The sequence below is a fragment of the Carcharodon carcharias genome, chromosome 1 (assembly GCF_017639515.1).
Source record: "Carcharodon carcharias isolate sCarCar2 chromosome 1, sCarCar2.pri, whole genome shotgun sequence".
NCBI lineage: Eukaryota > Metazoa > Chordata > Chondrichthyes > Lamniformes > Lamnidae > Carcharodon > Carcharodon carcharias.
The window spans coordinates 229,543,443-229,561,919 of NC_054467.1; the positions used below are offsets into that span (position 1 = coordinate 229,543,443).

The following is an 18,477-nucleotide window of genomic DNA, read 5'->3' on the forward strand; positions in this document are numbered from 1 at the left end:
CCATTAACCAGCATTTGGCCCATCGCCTTGAATGTTATGATGTGCCAAGTGCTCATCCAGGTACTTTTTAAAGGATGTGAGGCAACCCGCCCCCACCACCCTCCCAGGCAATGCATTCCAGACCGTCACCACCCTCTGGGTAAAAAAGGTTTCCCTCACATTCCCCCCCTAAACCTCCTGCCCCTCACCTTGAATTTATGCCCCCTTGTGACTGACCCTTCAACTAAGGGGAACAGCTGCTCTCTCCCCGAGTTCCATACCTTCATCCTCATTCTCTTGGGTGAAGATGGACGTGAAGTATTTGTTCAACAATCTACCGATGTCCTCTGGCTCCACCCATAGATTGCCCCCTTGATCCCTAATGGGGCCCCACTTTTTCCCTGGTTATCCTCTTCCCATTGACATACTTATAGAATATCTTGGGATTTTCCCTACTTTTACCAGCCAGAGCTTTTTCAAATCCTCATAGGGCAATTTCTCATATCTCATAGGGTAATTTGATAAGGTGGATTCAAAATTGGCTTAGTTGTAGGAAGCAGTGGGTGATGACAGCAGGATGCTTTTGTGACTGGAAGCCAGTGTCCAGTGGTGTACCACAGGGATCTGTGCTCAGTCCCCTATTATTTGTCATTTATATAAATGACATAGATGACTATGTGGGCGGTAGGATTAGTAAGTTTGCAGATGACACAAAGATTGGCCGGGTGGTCAACAGCGAGGTTGAGTGTCTTGGGCTACAGGAAGATATACACAGGATGATCAAATGGGCAGATAAGTGGCAGATGGAATTTAACCCTGAAAAGTGTGAGGTGATACACTTTGGAAGGAGTAGTTTGACAAGGAAGTATTCAATGAACAGCATGGCACTAGGATGTTGTGAGGAACAAAGGGACCTTGGCGTGTGTGTCCATAGATCTCTGAAGGTGGAGGGGCATGTTAGCAGGGTGGTGTAAAAAGCATATGGGACACTTGCCTTTATCAATCAAGGCATAGATTACAAAAGTAGGGAGGTCATGTTGGAGTTATATAGAACCTTGGTGAGGCCACAGCTGGAGAACTGTGTGCAGTTCTGGTTGCCACATTATAGGAAGGATGTGATTGCACTGGAAGGGGTGCAGAGGAGATTCACCAGGATGTTACCTGGGATGAAACTTTTAAGTTATGAAGAGAGGTTGGATAGACTTGGGTTGTTTTCGTTGGAGCAGAGAAGACTGAGGGGTGATCTGATCGAGGTGTACAAGAGTATGAGGGGCATGGACAGCTTGGATAGGGAGCAGCTGTTCCCCTTAGTTGAAGGGTCAGTCACGAGGGGTTATAAGTTCAAGGTGGAGGGGCAGGAAGTTTGGGGGGATGCGAGGAAAACCTTTTTTACCCAGAGGGTGATGACGGTCTGGAATGCACTGCCTGGTAGGGTGGTGGAGGCATGTTTGCCTCACATCCTTTAAAAAGTACCTGGATGAGCACTTGGCACGTCATAACATTCAAGGCTATGGGCCAAATGTTGGTGAATGGGATTAGGTAGGTAGGTCAGGTGTTTCTCAAGTGCCTGTGCAGACTCGATGGGCCAAAGGGCCTCTCTGCCCTGTGTGATTCTGTGATCGTGCAGTTTAATGGTGTTGAGGGATGAATATTGGCAAGGGGAAGAGCTCCCTTGCTCTTATTTGAATTTTGTTTGGGATATTCTAGTACATTAATGGAATTGCAAATGGAATGTTGATGTTTATTCCAAGATGAATGGAATATAAAAGTAGGGAATTTATACTGCAGCTGTACTGGGTGTTGGTGAGGCCACACCAAGAGTTTGTTGCCTTATTTGAAAAAGGATATAATTGCGTTGGAAACATTCAAAGAAGGTTCACTTGACTCATTCCTGTGATGAATGGCTTATCCTGTATAGAAAGGTTGAACAGGTTTAGGTTAATCGTGGAAAAGGACAGACAACAATCCAGAGCAGGGGTAATTAATTGGGGGAAAGCCAACTTCGATGGGATGCGAATGCATCTGAGTTGAGTGAGTTGGAATCAAATGTTGGCAACAAAGATGGTAGCTGAACAATGGGCCACCTTCAAAGAAAAAGTATTGCAGGCAATGTCAAGGTAGGAGAAATAAATCCAGAGCACCCTGGATGATGAAAGAGATAGAGGTAAAGATGAAAAGGTTAATGCGCATATACACCCTTGTTCAATAAGGGGTGCAAGGATAAAGCTGACAACTACAGGCCAGTCAGTTTGACCTCAGGTGGTGGGGAAACTTCTGGAAACTATAGTTTGGGACAAAATCAATAGTCACTTAGACAAGTGCAGCATAATTAAGAAAAGCCAGCATGGATTCATCAACAGAAAATCATATTTAACTAAGCTGCTGGAGTTTTTTGAGGAGGTAAGAAAGTTGATAAGGGAAATGCTGTTAATGTGGTGTATATGGATTTTCAAAAGGCATTTGATACAGTGCCACACAACAGACTTGTGAGCAAAATTCTAGGTTATGGAATGAAAAGGAAAGTAGGCACTCGAATAAGAAATTGGCTGAGTAACAGGAAGTGGAATACTGATAAATGCTTGTTTCTCAGATTGGAGGAAGGTTTGTAGTGGAGTTCCTCAGGGGACAGTGTTGGGACCCTTGCTCTTCCTGATATATATTAATGACCTAGACTATGGTGTTCAGGGCATGATTTCAAAATTTGCAGATGACTCAGATTGAAAATGTTGGGGATGGCCTTGAACTTCAAAAGGACATAGACATGATGGTGGATTGGGCAGACAGCTGGCAGATGAAGTTCAATGCAGAGAAGTGTGAGGTGATTTATTTTGGCAGAAAAGAGATGGCGAGAGAGTACAAAATAAAGAGAGCCTCTAAAGGATGGCAGGAACAGAGGGACCTCAGTGTATATGTATAGGTCATTGAAGATGGCATGGCATGTTGAGAGAGCAGTTACTAAAGCACTTAGTATGTTAGACTTTATTAATAGGGGTGTTGAGTACAAGAGTAAGGAGGTCATGTTGAACTCGTATAAGACTAGTTAGGCTTCATCTGGAATACTGCGTCCAGTTCTGGGCACCATACTTGAGGAAGGATGTGAAGGCATTGGAGAGAGTAATTCCCAGGATGAAGAACTGTAGCTATGTGGATAGATTGGAGAGGTTGGGACTATTTTCCTTGGAGAAAAGAAGGCTGGGAGGAGACTTGATAGAGGCATTCAAGATCCTGAGGGGTTTTGACATGGTAAATAGTGATAAACTGTTTATAAAGAACAAAGAACAAGAACAAAGAAAAGTATAGCACAGGAACAGGCCCTTTGGCCCTCCACACCTGCGCCGATCATATTGCCCGTTGACTAAAACATTTTGCACTTCTGGGACCCGTATCCCTCTATTCCCATCCTATTCATGTATTTGTCAAGCTGCCTCTTAAACACCACTATCGTACCTGCTTCCACCACCTCTGGCAGCGAATTCCAGACACTCACTACCCTCTGTATAAAAAAACTTGCCCTGCACATCTCCTCTATAGTTTTCTCCTCTCACCTTAAATCTATGACCCCAAGTAATTGACTCTTCCATCCTGGGAAAAAGCTTCTGACTATTACGCTCAAGAGAACATCAGGAACTAGAGGGTAAAAAGAGTAAATGTGATGTGAGGAAAGTTATTTCATATAGGGGGTGGTTGGATTCTGGAACAAACTTCCTGAGAGGGTGGTGGAGGCAGGCTTGATCAAGGTAGTCAAAAGGGAATTGGATTGCTACCTGAAAAAAGGAAATGTGGAAGGTTACAGAGATAATACAGGGGAGTGGGAATAGGTGGATTGCTTCTTCAGAGAGCCAGTGCATACTTGATGGGCTGAAAGGCCTCTTGCACTGTAAAGATACTGTGACACTACTGTGAGTTGGGTCTTTACCCATCGGAGTTTAGAAGAATGAGAGGTAATTGCATTGAAACATGTAAGATCCTGAGGGGACTTGATAGGGTGGACACCGTGAGGATGTTTCCTCTTGTGGGGACACAGTTTAAAAATAAAAGGTCTCCCTTTTAAGATGGAGATGAGAATTTTTATTTCCCTCAGTGGTTGTTAGTCTGTGGAATTCTCTTCCCCAGCAAACAGTGGAGGCTGGGCCACTGGCTGAGTTAGATAGATTATTGATAAACGAGGGAGTTGAGGATTGTGGTGGACAGATAAGAAAATGGAGCCGAGACCACAATCATATCAACCATGACCTTGTTGAATGGCAGACAAGCTCAAAGGGCCAAATGGCCTATTCCTATTACTAAGTACTATGTAAATTAGGTTTTTGTTGAATAGTGCCATGTGATCTTTTACATCTATCTGAAAGGGCAGATGGGACATTGGTTTAATGTCCCGTCTGAAGATGCACCTTCAACAGTGTACTACATTACTACACTTCCCCTGTGACCTTGATGGCATTAAGGTATTGATTTCCTTTCTCTGTACTACTATGATACAGGAGGTTTAACAATTATGGTGTTACTGACGGCCTGCAAACCTAATTTGAAACTTTACGTGCAACATATAAAATTTTCAACATACCAAAAAATGCAATTGTCAGATCTAACCTATTTACTTGTACCTTAAACTTAACAACTCTATCTTTTTCATGTTTTAAATCCCTCAGACAACCTGACTCCTATTAAACGCTGCCTGGCTTAATTAAATTGCACGTGCGCACATGCATGCACACACACACACACACGGACACTCAGTCTTCTTTACACAATATCACAATATTCCCCAAAAATATTTTTTTAAAAATCCATTCTCACATTTTTAGACTTAGCTTTTTTTTACCTTACCATGCAGTGAAAACTGATACAACGGTAAAACACTTCTCTTTGCTGGCTCTAGCAGGTTGATGTGAAATGAGTTTGAGTATTCTCAACTCGGTTAAGTGAAGCCCTTGGATGTTTTACTACATTAAAGGCACTAATATACATTCAAGTTGTTGTTATTTTATTTGTAATGTTGAAATATCCTCCATTTTCTTTCTATTTTGCATTTTCAGGGAGCTGATAAAGAACGTTTATGGTTGAATTCTGGCATCTTCACAATTGGGAGAATGTCACAAGCTTCTGGAGGTTTCCTGCTTCCATTGGGCCCTTTGATGGGACAAAAAAGGGTTTCTCCAGCTGAAATAGAGAGCAAAGAAATCAGAGGCTTCTCAGAGTCAAGTAAGGAACCACAATACAAAGTTTTTGCCTTATTGATTGCCCTTCAGAAGAGCTTGAGAATTTTGATTGAATTTCTCAAAAGTCATTTATACTGTTTTTATTTTTTATTTATTCTTCCATGGGATGTGGGCATCGCTAGCAAAGCCAGCATTTGTTCCCCATCCCTAATTGCCCTTGAGCTGAGTGGCTTGCTCGGCTATTTTCGGAAGGTAGTTAAGAGTCAACCAAAGCGCTGTCAGTCTGGTGTCGTAGGCCAGCCCAGTTAAGGATGGCAGATTTCCTAACCTAAAGGATGTTAGTGAACCAGTTGGGTTTTTATAACATTCAACAATGGTTTCATGGTCACTATTATTGGGACTATCTTTTAATTACAGATTTATTAATTGAATTTAAATTCCACCAACTGCTGTGGAGGGATTTGAACCCCTGTCCCCAGAGCATTAGCTTGGACCTCTGGATCACTAGCCTAGTGACACTAGCACCATGCCACCACCTCCCCAATTCAGTTTACTCACCTAGCTAATGTTTTCTCTCTCTCAAAATTTCACACACCGCTACAGGTCGAGAACCTTTTATCCGAAACCCACAGGGCTGATTGCGCTTTGGATTTCAGGTAATTTTGGTTTTCGGATACCGCATATAAACTTGCGTTGCAATACCTAAGCTTAGGCTAGCTATATTATAAAGTAAATTAAATGGCTGGAAAATTAAGATATAATAAATACAGAGTACCTGTAATTTTCTTTTTAACATGTTCACAAGAATCGCAAGGTAAACAGTGCAGACAAACAACTAGATTTCCGATGCTGAAAGTTGATGAGGTTCAAAAAAAGTGCGATTTTTGGATGTTTTCATTTTTCGGATTTACAGATAAAGGATACTCTACTTGTAGAAGTAAACCGAGGCAGAAATTATACAGTGCGCTATGCAGGTTCCAACTCAAGCACTCTGTTCACTTCTGGTTTTTAACATACTAAGCAAGTAGAAAAACTTTGTACCCCAGCTGAGTATCGTTATGCCCTTTTAGATCATGCCTTCATCAACTTGCCTTTAAAAATCCATCTAACTGGCTGAGTCTCCTCAATCAGCTCACATTCCTCCTCGCGTTCAGTAATTTCATCCAATACTTACACACTCAAGCAGTTTACAAATAACTGAAGTAAGGCATTCAGCCCTATAATTTGCTGCTTTATTGCTGTCTCTTTTTCTTTTTGAAGATGATCTCACATTTGCCACCCTCTAATCCTCTACAATTTTCCTTGCCAAGAATTTTAGAAAATTATAGCCAGGCTTCTTCTTCTTCTTCTTCTTCCCTTAACATAATCAAGACTTGATGGCATTCATCTGATTATCTTAAGTTTCAATAGACTTCACTTTCTGTTCTACACCTATTTCTGATATGTAAAAATTGAAAGTACATAGTTTGTATTCTATCATGCTTTATTCTGCCATGCTTTCGCCTCAATTCAATGGCAACTCTCACACAAATGCAACCTTGCAACGTGCATCTTTCGGATGAGATGTTAAACCCAGGGTCTATTTCTATCCCACAACAAATCCCACAACACTATTTCAGGAAGACCAGGAGTGTTCTTCCTGGTGTCCTGGCTAATATGTTTTCCTGAACCAATACCGATAAAACAATGAGATGGTAATTTATTAGGGGGATGGTGATAAGGCAGAGGTCATGGTACATGTTGGTACCAATGACATAGGCAGAAAGAGGGATGAGGTCTTGCATCAAGAATTCAGGGAGTTAGGCAGTAGACTAAAAAGCAAGACCTCTTGGGTTGTAATCAATGGATTACTCCCAGTGCCACGTGCTAGCGAGCTCAGAAATAGGAGAATAGCATAGATGAATATGTGGCTTAAGAGTTGGTGCAGGAGGGAGAGTTTTAGATTCCTGGATCAATGGGACTGTTTCTGGGGAAGGTGGGACCTGTACAAGCAGGACGGTCTACATCTGAACGAGAGCGGGACTAACAGCCTTGCGGGCAGGTTTGCTAGTGCTGTTGGGAGGAGTTTAAACTAATTCGGCAGGGGGAGGGGACACAGAATGTTAGCAGAATAGGGGCACGTCATAATACAGTAAAACAATCAAGTCAGAGGGAGGACAGCTGCAATAAGCTTCAACGGAGTAAGGCAAGGCTGTATGGCCTCTACCTTAATGCCAGGAGTATTACAGGTAAAACGGATGAGTTAAGCATGAAGATTGACATGTGGAATTGTGATATAGTAGCCATCACTGAGACGTGGTTGAAGGAAGGGCAGGATTGGCAGCTCAACATTCCGGGATATAGAATCTTCAGGCGAGGCAGGGGAGGGGGTAAAAGAGGAGGAGACATTGCATTATTAGTTAAGGAGTCCGTTACTATAGTAAGGAGAGATGATATCTTGGAGGGGGCATCGAATAAAGCTTTGTGGGTAGAGTTTAGGAATAAAAAAGGAACAACCACATTATTAGGTGTTTATTATAGACCCCCAGATAGTCAGTGGGAAATTGAGGAGCAAATATGTGCACAATTTGTGGAGGTGTGTAAAAACAATAATAATAGGGTAATTATATTAGGTGATTTCAACTTTCCCAACATTAATTGGGATAGACATAGTGTTAAGGGCTTGGATGGAGTGGATTTCTTGAAATGTGTACAGGAGAACTTTTTAGGTCAATATGTAGAGGGTCCAATAAGGGACAGTGCATTGCTGGACCTAATTCTGGGGAATGAAGCTGGACAGGTGGCTGAGGTGGTGGTGGGCGAGCATTTTAGTGATAGCGACCACAACATGGTATAGTTAAAGTTTGTTATGGACAAAGAAATCGACAAGTTGCAAAAAATTTGTGGGGGAGAGTGGATTTTAGTAAAATAAGGCAGGATCTGGCCAAGGTAGACTGGGAACAGTTACTTGTGGGGAAATCTACAGAGGAACAGTGGGGGTGTTTGAAAAGGAAGTGGGGAGGGTACAGACTCAACATGTTCCCTCTAGGGTGATAGGAGCAGAGAAGACTGAGGGTGGCCTGATCGAGGTGTACAAGATTATGAGGGTCATGGACAGGGTGGATAGTGAGCAGCTATTCCCCTTAGTTGAAGGGTCAGTCACAAGGCGGCATAAGTTCAAGGTGAGGGGCAGGAGGTTTAGGGGGGATGTGAGGAAAACCTTTTTTACCCAGAGGGTGGTGACGCTCTGGAATGCACTGCCCGGGAGGTTGGTGGAGGCGGGTTGCCTCACATCCTTTAAAAAGTACCTGGATGAGCACTTGGCACGTCATAACATTCAAGGCTATGGGCCAAATGCTGGTAAATGGGATTAGGTAGGTAGGTCAGGTGTTTCTCATGTGTTGGTGCAGACTCGATGGGCCAAAGGGCCTCTTCTGCATTGTGATTCTGTGATCTCACAGATGTTTATGCAGCGTTGTTTTCCTGTACATTACAGCAGTAACTCCGCTTCGTAAAGCACTCAACTGGCTGTAAAACACTTTGCAGTGGCCTATGGTCATGAAAGGCACTACCTAAATGCAAGTTCTTTCTTTCATTCTTATTCAACAGGATGCAGACAAGGAGCTTTCTGGTATTTACTGAAGTAAAGGATAAAGATAATTTTAAGTTTCTTTTTCCTTAGGTAAGGAAGAATCATTTCAAAAGACACTTGAATTGGCGGTGACTTCCTCAGCTGGAGATAAAGTAAGCTTGATGAAAAGAATTTAATTTAAACAATGTGTTGAAGGTGAGCACTTTGCTTGCCTCCATTGCACGTAAGGGCATGTTTTGGGAGACCCTGTTCCATCGGTGGAGGAGTGCCTTACAAAATTTGCTCCACTAAGCAATGCTCTATTCAGTTACTTTAGTAGTTTCCTTCCCCTTTTCCTCTTCTGGTCACTTTTGTTTGTCAGTATTGTGTAGGTGAGTCGTTTGGCAACTTTTGCCCATGGTACTTGACTCACTCTTATTTCTTATTTAAATGCTGTTCTTTTGCAGCATCATCCGAAAATGCAATGTCAGGTTCCACATGTACCCTCTCGACCACAAACTTTACTTCATCACCATCTCTCTTGATTTCTCCATTGCCTCTGATTTTATTGCTGCGTGTCCAACATTCAGTACTGAAAATTTCCTCCAGCTAAATATTAAGAAGACCAAAACCATTTTCTTCAGGCTCCACTATAAACTCTATTCCCTAGCCACAACTCCATCCCTCTCTCTCAGCAGTTTCTGAGGCTGAACCTCATTGTTTGCAACATTGGTATCCTTTTTGAACCTTATATGCGCTCTCATCACCAAGACTGCCTCTTTCATCTCTGCAACATCACCCACCTCTACACCTGCCTCAGCCCATCTGCTGCTGAAACCCTCAGCTATGCCTTTTTTACCATGAGTATTCCAATGCTCTCCTGTCCAGCCTCCCATCTTTCATCTTCCACAAACATGAGCTGATCCTTTTTTTCAAATCCCTCCATAGCCTTGCCCCTCCTTATATCTGTCACCTCCTCAAGCTCTACAACCTCTGCGATTTCTGTGCTCCCCCAATTCTAGTCTCTTCACCAATTTTAATTGTTCTACCAGTGGCATCATGCCTTCAGCTGCTTAGGTTCTAAGATCTGGAGTTCCCTCCCTAAACCTTTCTGCCTCTCCACCTCTCTTTTCTCCTTCAAGATGCTCTTTAAAATCTATCTCTTTGACAAAGCTTTTGGTGATATCTCCTATTATGGTCCAAATATCTCCTTATGTTGTTTGATAAATTTAGTTTCATAGTGTAACACCTTGAGACATTTTACTATAAATGCAAGTTATTGTTCACGAAGTGCCAAACAGGAGGTGTAAAGCAGGCTTATGGACCCATGGCTCTAACAATGAAAAAGTTATTGCATGGGTGTGTGTATATAACATTTTGTGTCTGGGAACAATTTTTCCCCTTCTGTTTGATGAAGTGTTGGCTAATCACATTTCTATTACTTATTTTTATTGATCTAGTCCGGACTGACTGTACTTGCCCCTATTCCTAACATTGGCTACAAAAAACAGAACATTCTATTTATGACTCTGCTAAGATTGTAAAGGAGGTTTGCTGCTGGGACTTTAAAGGCCAACTTCAAAGCTGGCTATTCCAAGACTCACCATGAGCAATGGCCTAGGTGATTGGTAGTATAATATAGTATTACATAGGTTTCAAGTATTGTGTAGTGATATTCCACAGAGTTCCATTTCTTGTCCCTTTTCTAGTAATGTTCCTGGATTTGCTAAATTAGGTAAAACTGAATTAAGTAGCATTGAGCAAGTTATTCAACATATTGATATACTAATGTACTGCATTGTGGAATGCTGATGCATAGGTTCAGCACTGCGATTTTTCCTCATGTGCTGAGTTCCTGATCTCAACAGTTTCAGTGGAGACATGCTGAGCAAAAGCTAGGAGTTGAAAGATCAGTTGCTTGTTCAGAAATGCAATGAATACCTGAGCTGTGCAGCATAGTTTTGATCATTGGACAAGGTTAGGTGTACTCCACAGGGAATAGAGATGCTACTGTTGATTTAAGTGCTTCTGTACTAAGCAGGAAAAGCAGACAGGGTTCTCACCCTGATAATCATGTAGCTATCCCGACTAGAAGCATGTAAATTGGACATTGCTTGAGGATAGGATCAGGATTCAGCTCTCCTTGTAGAGTGCCTCCTGGGCAGAAGTAGTTTTCTGACACTCAACAACTAGATTCAAATATGAATAATGTCTACCTGGCCTGTATTGGAATAAGACACCGATAACATCATACAAATTATTGAATTCATGAAAGTAGATGGAAAGGGAAGAAAACTGAAGGTGACTTGACAATCCTGTTTTCCTGTGCCTTCCAGTTACTCAAACAGGCATTATCTGTGGCTTGGGAACAGAAAATGGAGTGCATCTTAAAGGTGCATGGAATGAAATCATACAAACTGCTTGTTTAAAAATTCTCCTGTAAACCTCTGATCAGTTTCAGTATTTTAACTAGGTTTCAAAATTATTTCAGTGTGTTTTTCAACATGGGGCTTCAATTTTTACAATCCCTGCTTTCAGTTCTGTAACCCATCAAAAGCAATAATGTGCATGCTCTGTTGGATCTTGTATATGCTTTGCTGAGCTCAATTCTGTCTTTAAAAGTAGATTTGAGTATTGGCATGCGTCATTAGAACTGAGAAGGCTAAGAGAAGATTTGGCAGGGGTGATTAAAATCATGAAGAGTTTACATGGAGTAAATAGAGATGAACTGTTTCCAGTAAATGAATAGTTGATCTCCAGAGGCACTGATTTAAGGTGATTATAAAGGAAGTAGAGATGACATGAGGATAAGCTTTTTTATGCTGTGAGTGGTTCGGATTTGAAATGTACTGCCTTATTGTGTCATGGAACCAGATTCGTTAGTAGCTTTCAAACAGACTTGGGTAAAAATTGCAGAGATATGGGGAAAGCCAGGGAATAGGGCTATTTGGATTGCTCATCGAAATAACCAGTGCAGACTTAATGGGCGAATAATAATAAAAGCAAAATACTATGCATACTGGAGATCTGAAATAAAAACAGAAGGTGCTGGAAAACCTCAACAGTTCTGGCAGCATCTGTGGGAGAGAAGTAGAGTTAACATTTCAAGTCTAATATGACTTCTTTAGAACCCAGGAATATGGCTGTCTTCTATGTTCTGAACTGTACTATTCTGTTATTCACCCAACATCCACCTTTGGCACCCTTTTGGGTATAAGAACCTTGAGCAATTTTTCCCTGCTCGATCCAGGAACCCAGAAACCAATGCTAGCACTCCAATTGCCTCAGCACCAGTTAAGATCAACTAACTGTGAGAAGACAGGAGAGTTGAATCTGGGACTTCCCAATTTCATATGGCTTAGCACCTTAGAGGTTCTCAATTGTATCAGTTGCTATCAGCCTGTTACTTGGCCGCAAACTGATGCAAGAATCTTGCAGTCAAAAGAGTTGAAAGGCCCCGAAGGGGACAAATGGCTTTTGCAAGAAGGAAATATTTTTGACATTCTCCTCTTTCCCCCTTCTTTGTAATTGTATTTTTTCTGAAAGTTATACCCTATCTTGTACATTAACCATTTAATCTTTCTTCTAGAATGCTGCAGACATAGAGGACAACAGATCACAGACGTCGTTTAACCCTGTAACATCCATACCATCAAAGGAATCTATGCAAAAAGAAAAACTTGATTCTTTAACTGGATCAGGTAACTTAGCTGAGTGAAAAATATTCGCTTTAATGGGATATTGAGAAATATGAGCACATTTTCTTGAAGTAAATCAGCATAACTTATCTCAAACTTTAAAAAGAACTGAGAAAGATCTACAAAATGTATCTTCTATTTTCGTGATAAATTTTTGTTGCTGCCTTTCCCATTGATTGCCCAGTTGACTTAATTTGCTTAATCTGAACCCAGTTTGCATGAAGTGCAATTTCGGCAGATAAAAATATTCCCATACCTGTATTCTAAATTGTCTCACTAAGACCACAAAGATGACTTTTGTCAGAAACAAAAATGTTATGTTAATGTTGTAGAGGAAAGGTGTATTACTGGGGAGGTTGGGGGCAGGCGTGGGAACTCTTATTTTGAAATTAACCAATGCTGTATCCAGTATGTGACTTGAGTGTTTGATGTTACTAAGTTTTTTTTTTAAAAAGGTCATATTACCCAACTAGTTCTAACTTTATTAGTACAACAGGAAAGAAAATGTGTGCCGTTTGTTTAAAATCTTCTTCAGTACAGGTCCTCAGTGATTGTCAGCAGTTTTAATAAGTCTTTTACACCTCCAACTACTTAAATTCCACTTTTTAAAATGACCCCTCATTTAAAAGCAGTTTTACATGCAAACTTCTCTGCTATTAGAATCCTATGTATGATTGGGCAGTGATTCTGTACAGCGCTATTTTCTATTGTACTGGTTTCAGATATCAGTCTGTATAGATAACTCTTTTTTTGTATCCATTATCAACTTTAAGAACACTTGGGTACAGTCCTGGTTAGATTCAAAATAAAGGTCAATTTACATGGTGATATTAGTTAAAAGTGAATTGAAAATAGTACAAATTTATTTTGGATATTAAAAACTGTAATCTATTAAATACCGTCCTAGATTTTTGATTGTTTTTCTGTTTTCCAAAACAAACTTCTGTGAACTGGATATCAGAATTCTTTGATCATTGTGTTTGCTTATGGTTTGATTTGTAAATGCAGCTTAATGGTTTTTCTGGCTTATATATTAATGACTTGGATGTACAGGCATAATTTCAAAGTTTGTGAATGTTGCAAAGCTCAGAAGTGTAGTAAACAGTGAGGAGGGTAGTGACAAACTTCAGGAGGGCATACAGACACACACAGTCAAAGAATAGTTACAGCACAGAGGAAGGCCATTTGATCCACTGTGTTAGTGTCAGTTCTCTGCAAGAGCAACCTGGAAGATAAAATTTAACACAGAAGTGTGAAGTGATCAATTTTAGTGCAGGAAGAATGAGGAGAGGCATTGAGCAGGCTGTTAGAAAGGCATCCAAGATATTTGGTTTAATAAATCAAGTCATAGAGCACAAAAATTAAATTATGCTAAACATTTATATTCACAATATATATCAATGATTTGGATGAGGGAACCAAATGTAATATTTCTGTGAACTGGATAATGTTGGCCTTCATTGCGGGAGGACTTGAGTACAGGAGCAAGGATGAATATTGCAGCTATACAGGGCCTTGGTGAGATCACACCTGGTATATTGTGTGCAATTTTGGTCTCTTTACCTAAGAAAGGATATACTTGCTATAGATTGAGTGCAGCGAAGGTTCACCAGACTAATTGCTGGGAGGGCAGGATTGTTGTATGAGGAGAGATGGGGCCAACTAGGCCTGTATTCACTGGAAGTTAGAAGAAGGAGGGGATCTCATTGAAATGTATAAAATTCTGACAGGGCTGGACAGACTGGATGCAGGGATGATGTTTCCTCTGGCTGGGGGAGTCTAGAACAAGGACTCAGTCTCAGGTTATGGAGTAGACCATTTAGGACTGAAATGAGGAGAAACTTCTTCACTCAGAGGGTGAATTCTCTACCACAGAAGACTGTGGAGGCCAAGCCACTGAATATATTTAAGAAGGAAATAGATAGATTTCTGGACTCTAAAAGCGTCAAGGGATATGGGGAGAGTGCAGGAATATGGCATTGAGATAGAAGATCATCCAAAATCATATTGAATGTCAGAAGAAGCTCCTATTTTCTATATTTCTGTAAAACACAAGTTAGGCCCTTACTGCAGATCAATTCTAATGATCTACATTTTAGGAAGACATAGAGAGGATGCAGAAGAGATTTACTAGAATGGTATCAGTGATGATAGACTTCAGTTATGTGCAGAGAGTGGATAAGCTGGGATTGTTCTTAGAGTAGAAAGTTGAGAGAGGTGTTCAAAATTCTGAAGGATTTTGGCAGAATGAATCAGGAAAAATTATTTCCAGTGACAGAAGGGCCAGTAACCAAAGAACACAGATTGAAGGCAATTAGCAAATGAATCTCATGAGTAGCCACAACATGGGGTTCGTATTACTCAGAGCACTATAGGATTGGCTTATCAACAATCTTGTAAATAGAGCCCTAGCCATTTGCTCCCTTTGCAAGCTTGTTGCAGAAATAAATAGAAACTAGGAGCAAGAGTAGGCTATTTGGCCCATCGAGCCTGCTCCATCATTCAATATGATTATGGCTGATCCTCCATCTCCACGCCATATTCCTGCTTTCTCTCCATACCCCTTGATGCCCCTAATATCCAAAAACATATCAATTTTTTTCTTGATTATACTCAGTGACCTGGCCTCCACAACCTTCTGTGGTAGAGAATTCCACAGGTTGACCACCCACTGAGTGAAGAAACCATTTCTCATCTCAGACCTAAATGGCCAGGCCGGATTCTGATACTATGGTCCTTGGTTCTAATCTCCCCAACCAGGGGAAACATCCTCCCTGCACCCAATCTGTCCAGCCCTGTTAGAATTTTATGTTTCAATCAGATCCCCTCTCATTCTTCTAAACTCCAGTAAATAAGGCCCAGTCGAACTAATCTCTCCTCACAACACTCCTGCCATCCCCGATATCAGCCTAGTGAACCTTTGCTGCACTCCCTCTATAGCAAGTATATCCTTTCTTAGGCAGGGTGTCAAAATCTGCACACAACTCCAGATGTGGTCTCACGTCGTGTATAACTGTAGTAAGACATCCCTACTCCTGAACTCAAATCCTCTTGCAATGAAGGCCAATGTACATTTGCCTTCCTAATTGCTTGCTGCACCTGCCTTTTTACTGCCATTGGTGTACAAGGACACCCAGGTCCCTTTGTACATCCACATTTCCCAATATATCACTATTGTATAATACTCTGCCTTTCACAACAAAGCGTATAACTTCACATTTATCCATGTTATACTGCATCTGCCATGTGTTTGCCTACACACACAACTTGTCTAAGTCACCCTTTGCATCCTCCTCTCAGCTCACAACCCTGCCCAGTTTTGTGTCGTCAGCAGGCTTGGAAATATTGCATTTGGTTCCCTCATCTAAGTCATTTATATATACTGTGAATAGCTGGGGCCAAAGCACTGATCCCTGCGATACGCCACTAGTCACCGCCTGCCACCCAGAAAAAGATCCATTTATTCCCACTCTGTTTCCAGTCTGTCAATCAATTCTCAATCCATGCCAGTATATTACCCCCAATCCCATGTGCTTTAATTTTGCCCAATAGCCTCTTATGTGGGACCTTATCAAAAGCCTTCTTGAAATCCAAATACACCAAATCCACCAGTTCTCCCTTATCTATTCTACTAGTTAGTTGCTCAAAAAACTCCAGTAGATTAGTCAAGCATGATTTTCCCTTTATAAACCCATGTTGACTTTGTCTAATCCCGTCAATGCTTTGCAAGTGCTCTGTTACCATGTCTTTTATAATAGACTCTAGCATTTTCCCCACGACTGATGTTAGGTGAACTGGTCTGTAATTCTCGGTTTTTTTCTGCCCCTCCTTTTTCAAATAGTGGGGCTACATTTTCCACCCTCCAATCTGTAGGAATTGTACCAGAGTCTATAGAATTTTGGAAGATGACCACCAATGCATCCAGTATTTCCAGGGCCAGTTCCTTTAGTACTCTGGGGTGTAGATTATCAGGCCCTGGGGATTTTTCAGCCTTTAACCCCGATAATTTCTCTAGCACTTTTTTTTAACTAATACTGATTTTCTTCAATTCCTCCCTCTCATTAGACTTTTGGTTCCCTAACATTTCTAGGAAATTATTTGTGTCTTCTTTTGTGAAGACAGAACCAAAATGTGTGTTCAATTCTTCTGCCATTTCTTTGTTCCCCATTATAATTTCCCCCGTTTCTGACTCTAAGGGACCTACATTTGTCTTTGTTAATCTTCTCTCTTCACATATTTATAGAACCTTTTATAGTCAGTTTTTATGCTCCCTGCAAGTTTACTCTCATACTCGATTTTCCCCTTCTTGATCAATCTTTTTATCCACTTCTTCTGAATTCTACACTCTTCCCAATCCTCAGGCCTGCTGCTTTTTCTGGCAATTTTATATGCCTCCTCTTTGGATCTAATACTATCCCTAATTTCTTTTGTAAGCCGTGGTTGAGCCACCTTTCCTGTTTTACTTTTGTGCTGGACAGGAATGAATAATTGTTGTAATTCATGCATACGTTCCTCAAATATTAGCCATTACCTATCCACCATCAACCCTTTTAGCAAAGTTCCCCAATCCATCATTGCCAACTTGCACCTCATACCCCCATAGTTCCCTTTAGTTAGATTCAGGACCCTAGTTTCGGATTCAACTTTTTCAATCTCCACCTTAATGAACAACTCTGTCATTTTATGGTCGCTCTTCCCAAAGGGACCCCGCACAATAAGATTGTTAATGAATCCTTTCTCATTGCACAATATCCAGTCTAGGATAGCCTGCTCTCTGGTTGGTCCGTCAACATTTTGGTCTAAAATACAATCATATACACACTCCAGGAAATCCTCCTCCACAGTATTATTGCTAGTTTCTCCTTCACAGTATTATTATTAGTTTGGTTTGTCTGATCTATATGTAGATTAAAGTTTTCCATGATTACAATTGTACCCTTACTGCATTCGTCTCTAATTTCCTGTTTAATGCCTTCCTTTGCATCTCCATTACTGTTTGGGGGCCCATAGACAACCCCCACCAACGTTTTCTGGCCTTTGGTGTTTCTTATCTCCACCCAAACAGATTCCACATCTTGATTTTCCGAGTCAATATCCTTCCTCACTATTGCATTGATCTCCTCCTTTACTAACAGTACTAATAAAGCACATCAAAGCTATCCAGTGACAATTCTGATCTGATCAATGTTTGCAGTTTATCGTGCAAACACACAAATGAGCCAAGACAGCCACTTTCGGACCTGAAAAGTGCCCAGACTATCTCAAATTACCCGGGAAAGTATCCCAAAAATTTGAACAACAGGTTAAGCAAACAAGTTTCACGCTGCTACTCAGTAGTTATACAAGTGGCATTTTCCACTAACAGAATGTTGCCTTCAGTCCAAAGAGATGTTCTACCTTCATGGGGAGATGATTGTGTAGTGATTATTTGTCACTAGACTAGTAATCTAGAGGCCCAGGCTAATGTTCTGATGACACAGGTGGCTGGTAGAATTTAAATTCAATTAATAAAATCTGGAATTGAAACATAGTATCAGTAGTGATGACCGTGTAACTATCATTGATTGTTGTAAAAACACACCCAGTTCACTAATGTCCTTTAGGGAAGGAAATCTGCCGTCCTTATCTGGTCTGGCCTATATGTGACTCCAGATCCACATCAATGTGGTTGACTCTTAATTACCCTCTGAAATGACCTAGCCAGCCACTAGTTCAAGGGTAATTAGGGATGGGCAACAAATGCTGGCCCTGCCGCTACACACTCATCCCATGAAAGAATAAAGAAAAAAAACCACACAATTGAGAAATCCAATGTATGAATTTCAGTGCCCATTGTGATGTAGGCTGTACGTCTCAACGTTTGGCTGATCGAATCAAACAATGTGTTCCTTTGTTTGTAAGAGACAGAGTACAGACCGTACACAACCGCACTTGCAAAACCCAAACCAAAATTTTTCCTGTTAGATTGGGCAACACTTGCTGAACAACCCTGAGTGTGCTAATAGCTACACTAACAACTAATTTAATGTACTCAGTAGAGTTTGCAAGGTGGCTCAATTATGCTCGCTAGAAGCGATATACCTTCAAATAC

At 41.0% G+C, this 18,477-nt stretch overlaps 1 protein-coding gene across 1 annotated transcript in view; it reads left to right on the forward strand.

Moving 5' to 3' along the window:
- The window catches only part of ccdc142 (coiled-coil domain containing 142), a 212,934-nt gene that overhangs the window by 1,748 nt on the left and 192,709 nt on the right, over positions 1-18,477 (forward strand). The window contains exons 2-4 of the mRNA XM_041195012.1: positions 5,016-5,181; positions 8,800-8,861; positions 12,278-12,389. Of these exons, the coding sequence (XP_041050946.1) occupies positions 5,070-5,181; positions 8,800-8,861; positions 12,278-12,389 (286 nt within the window). The 5' untranslated portion in view covers positions 5,016-5,069. The remainder of the gene's footprint in view (positions 1-5,015; positions 5,182-8,799; positions 8,862-12,277; positions 12,390-18,477) is intronic.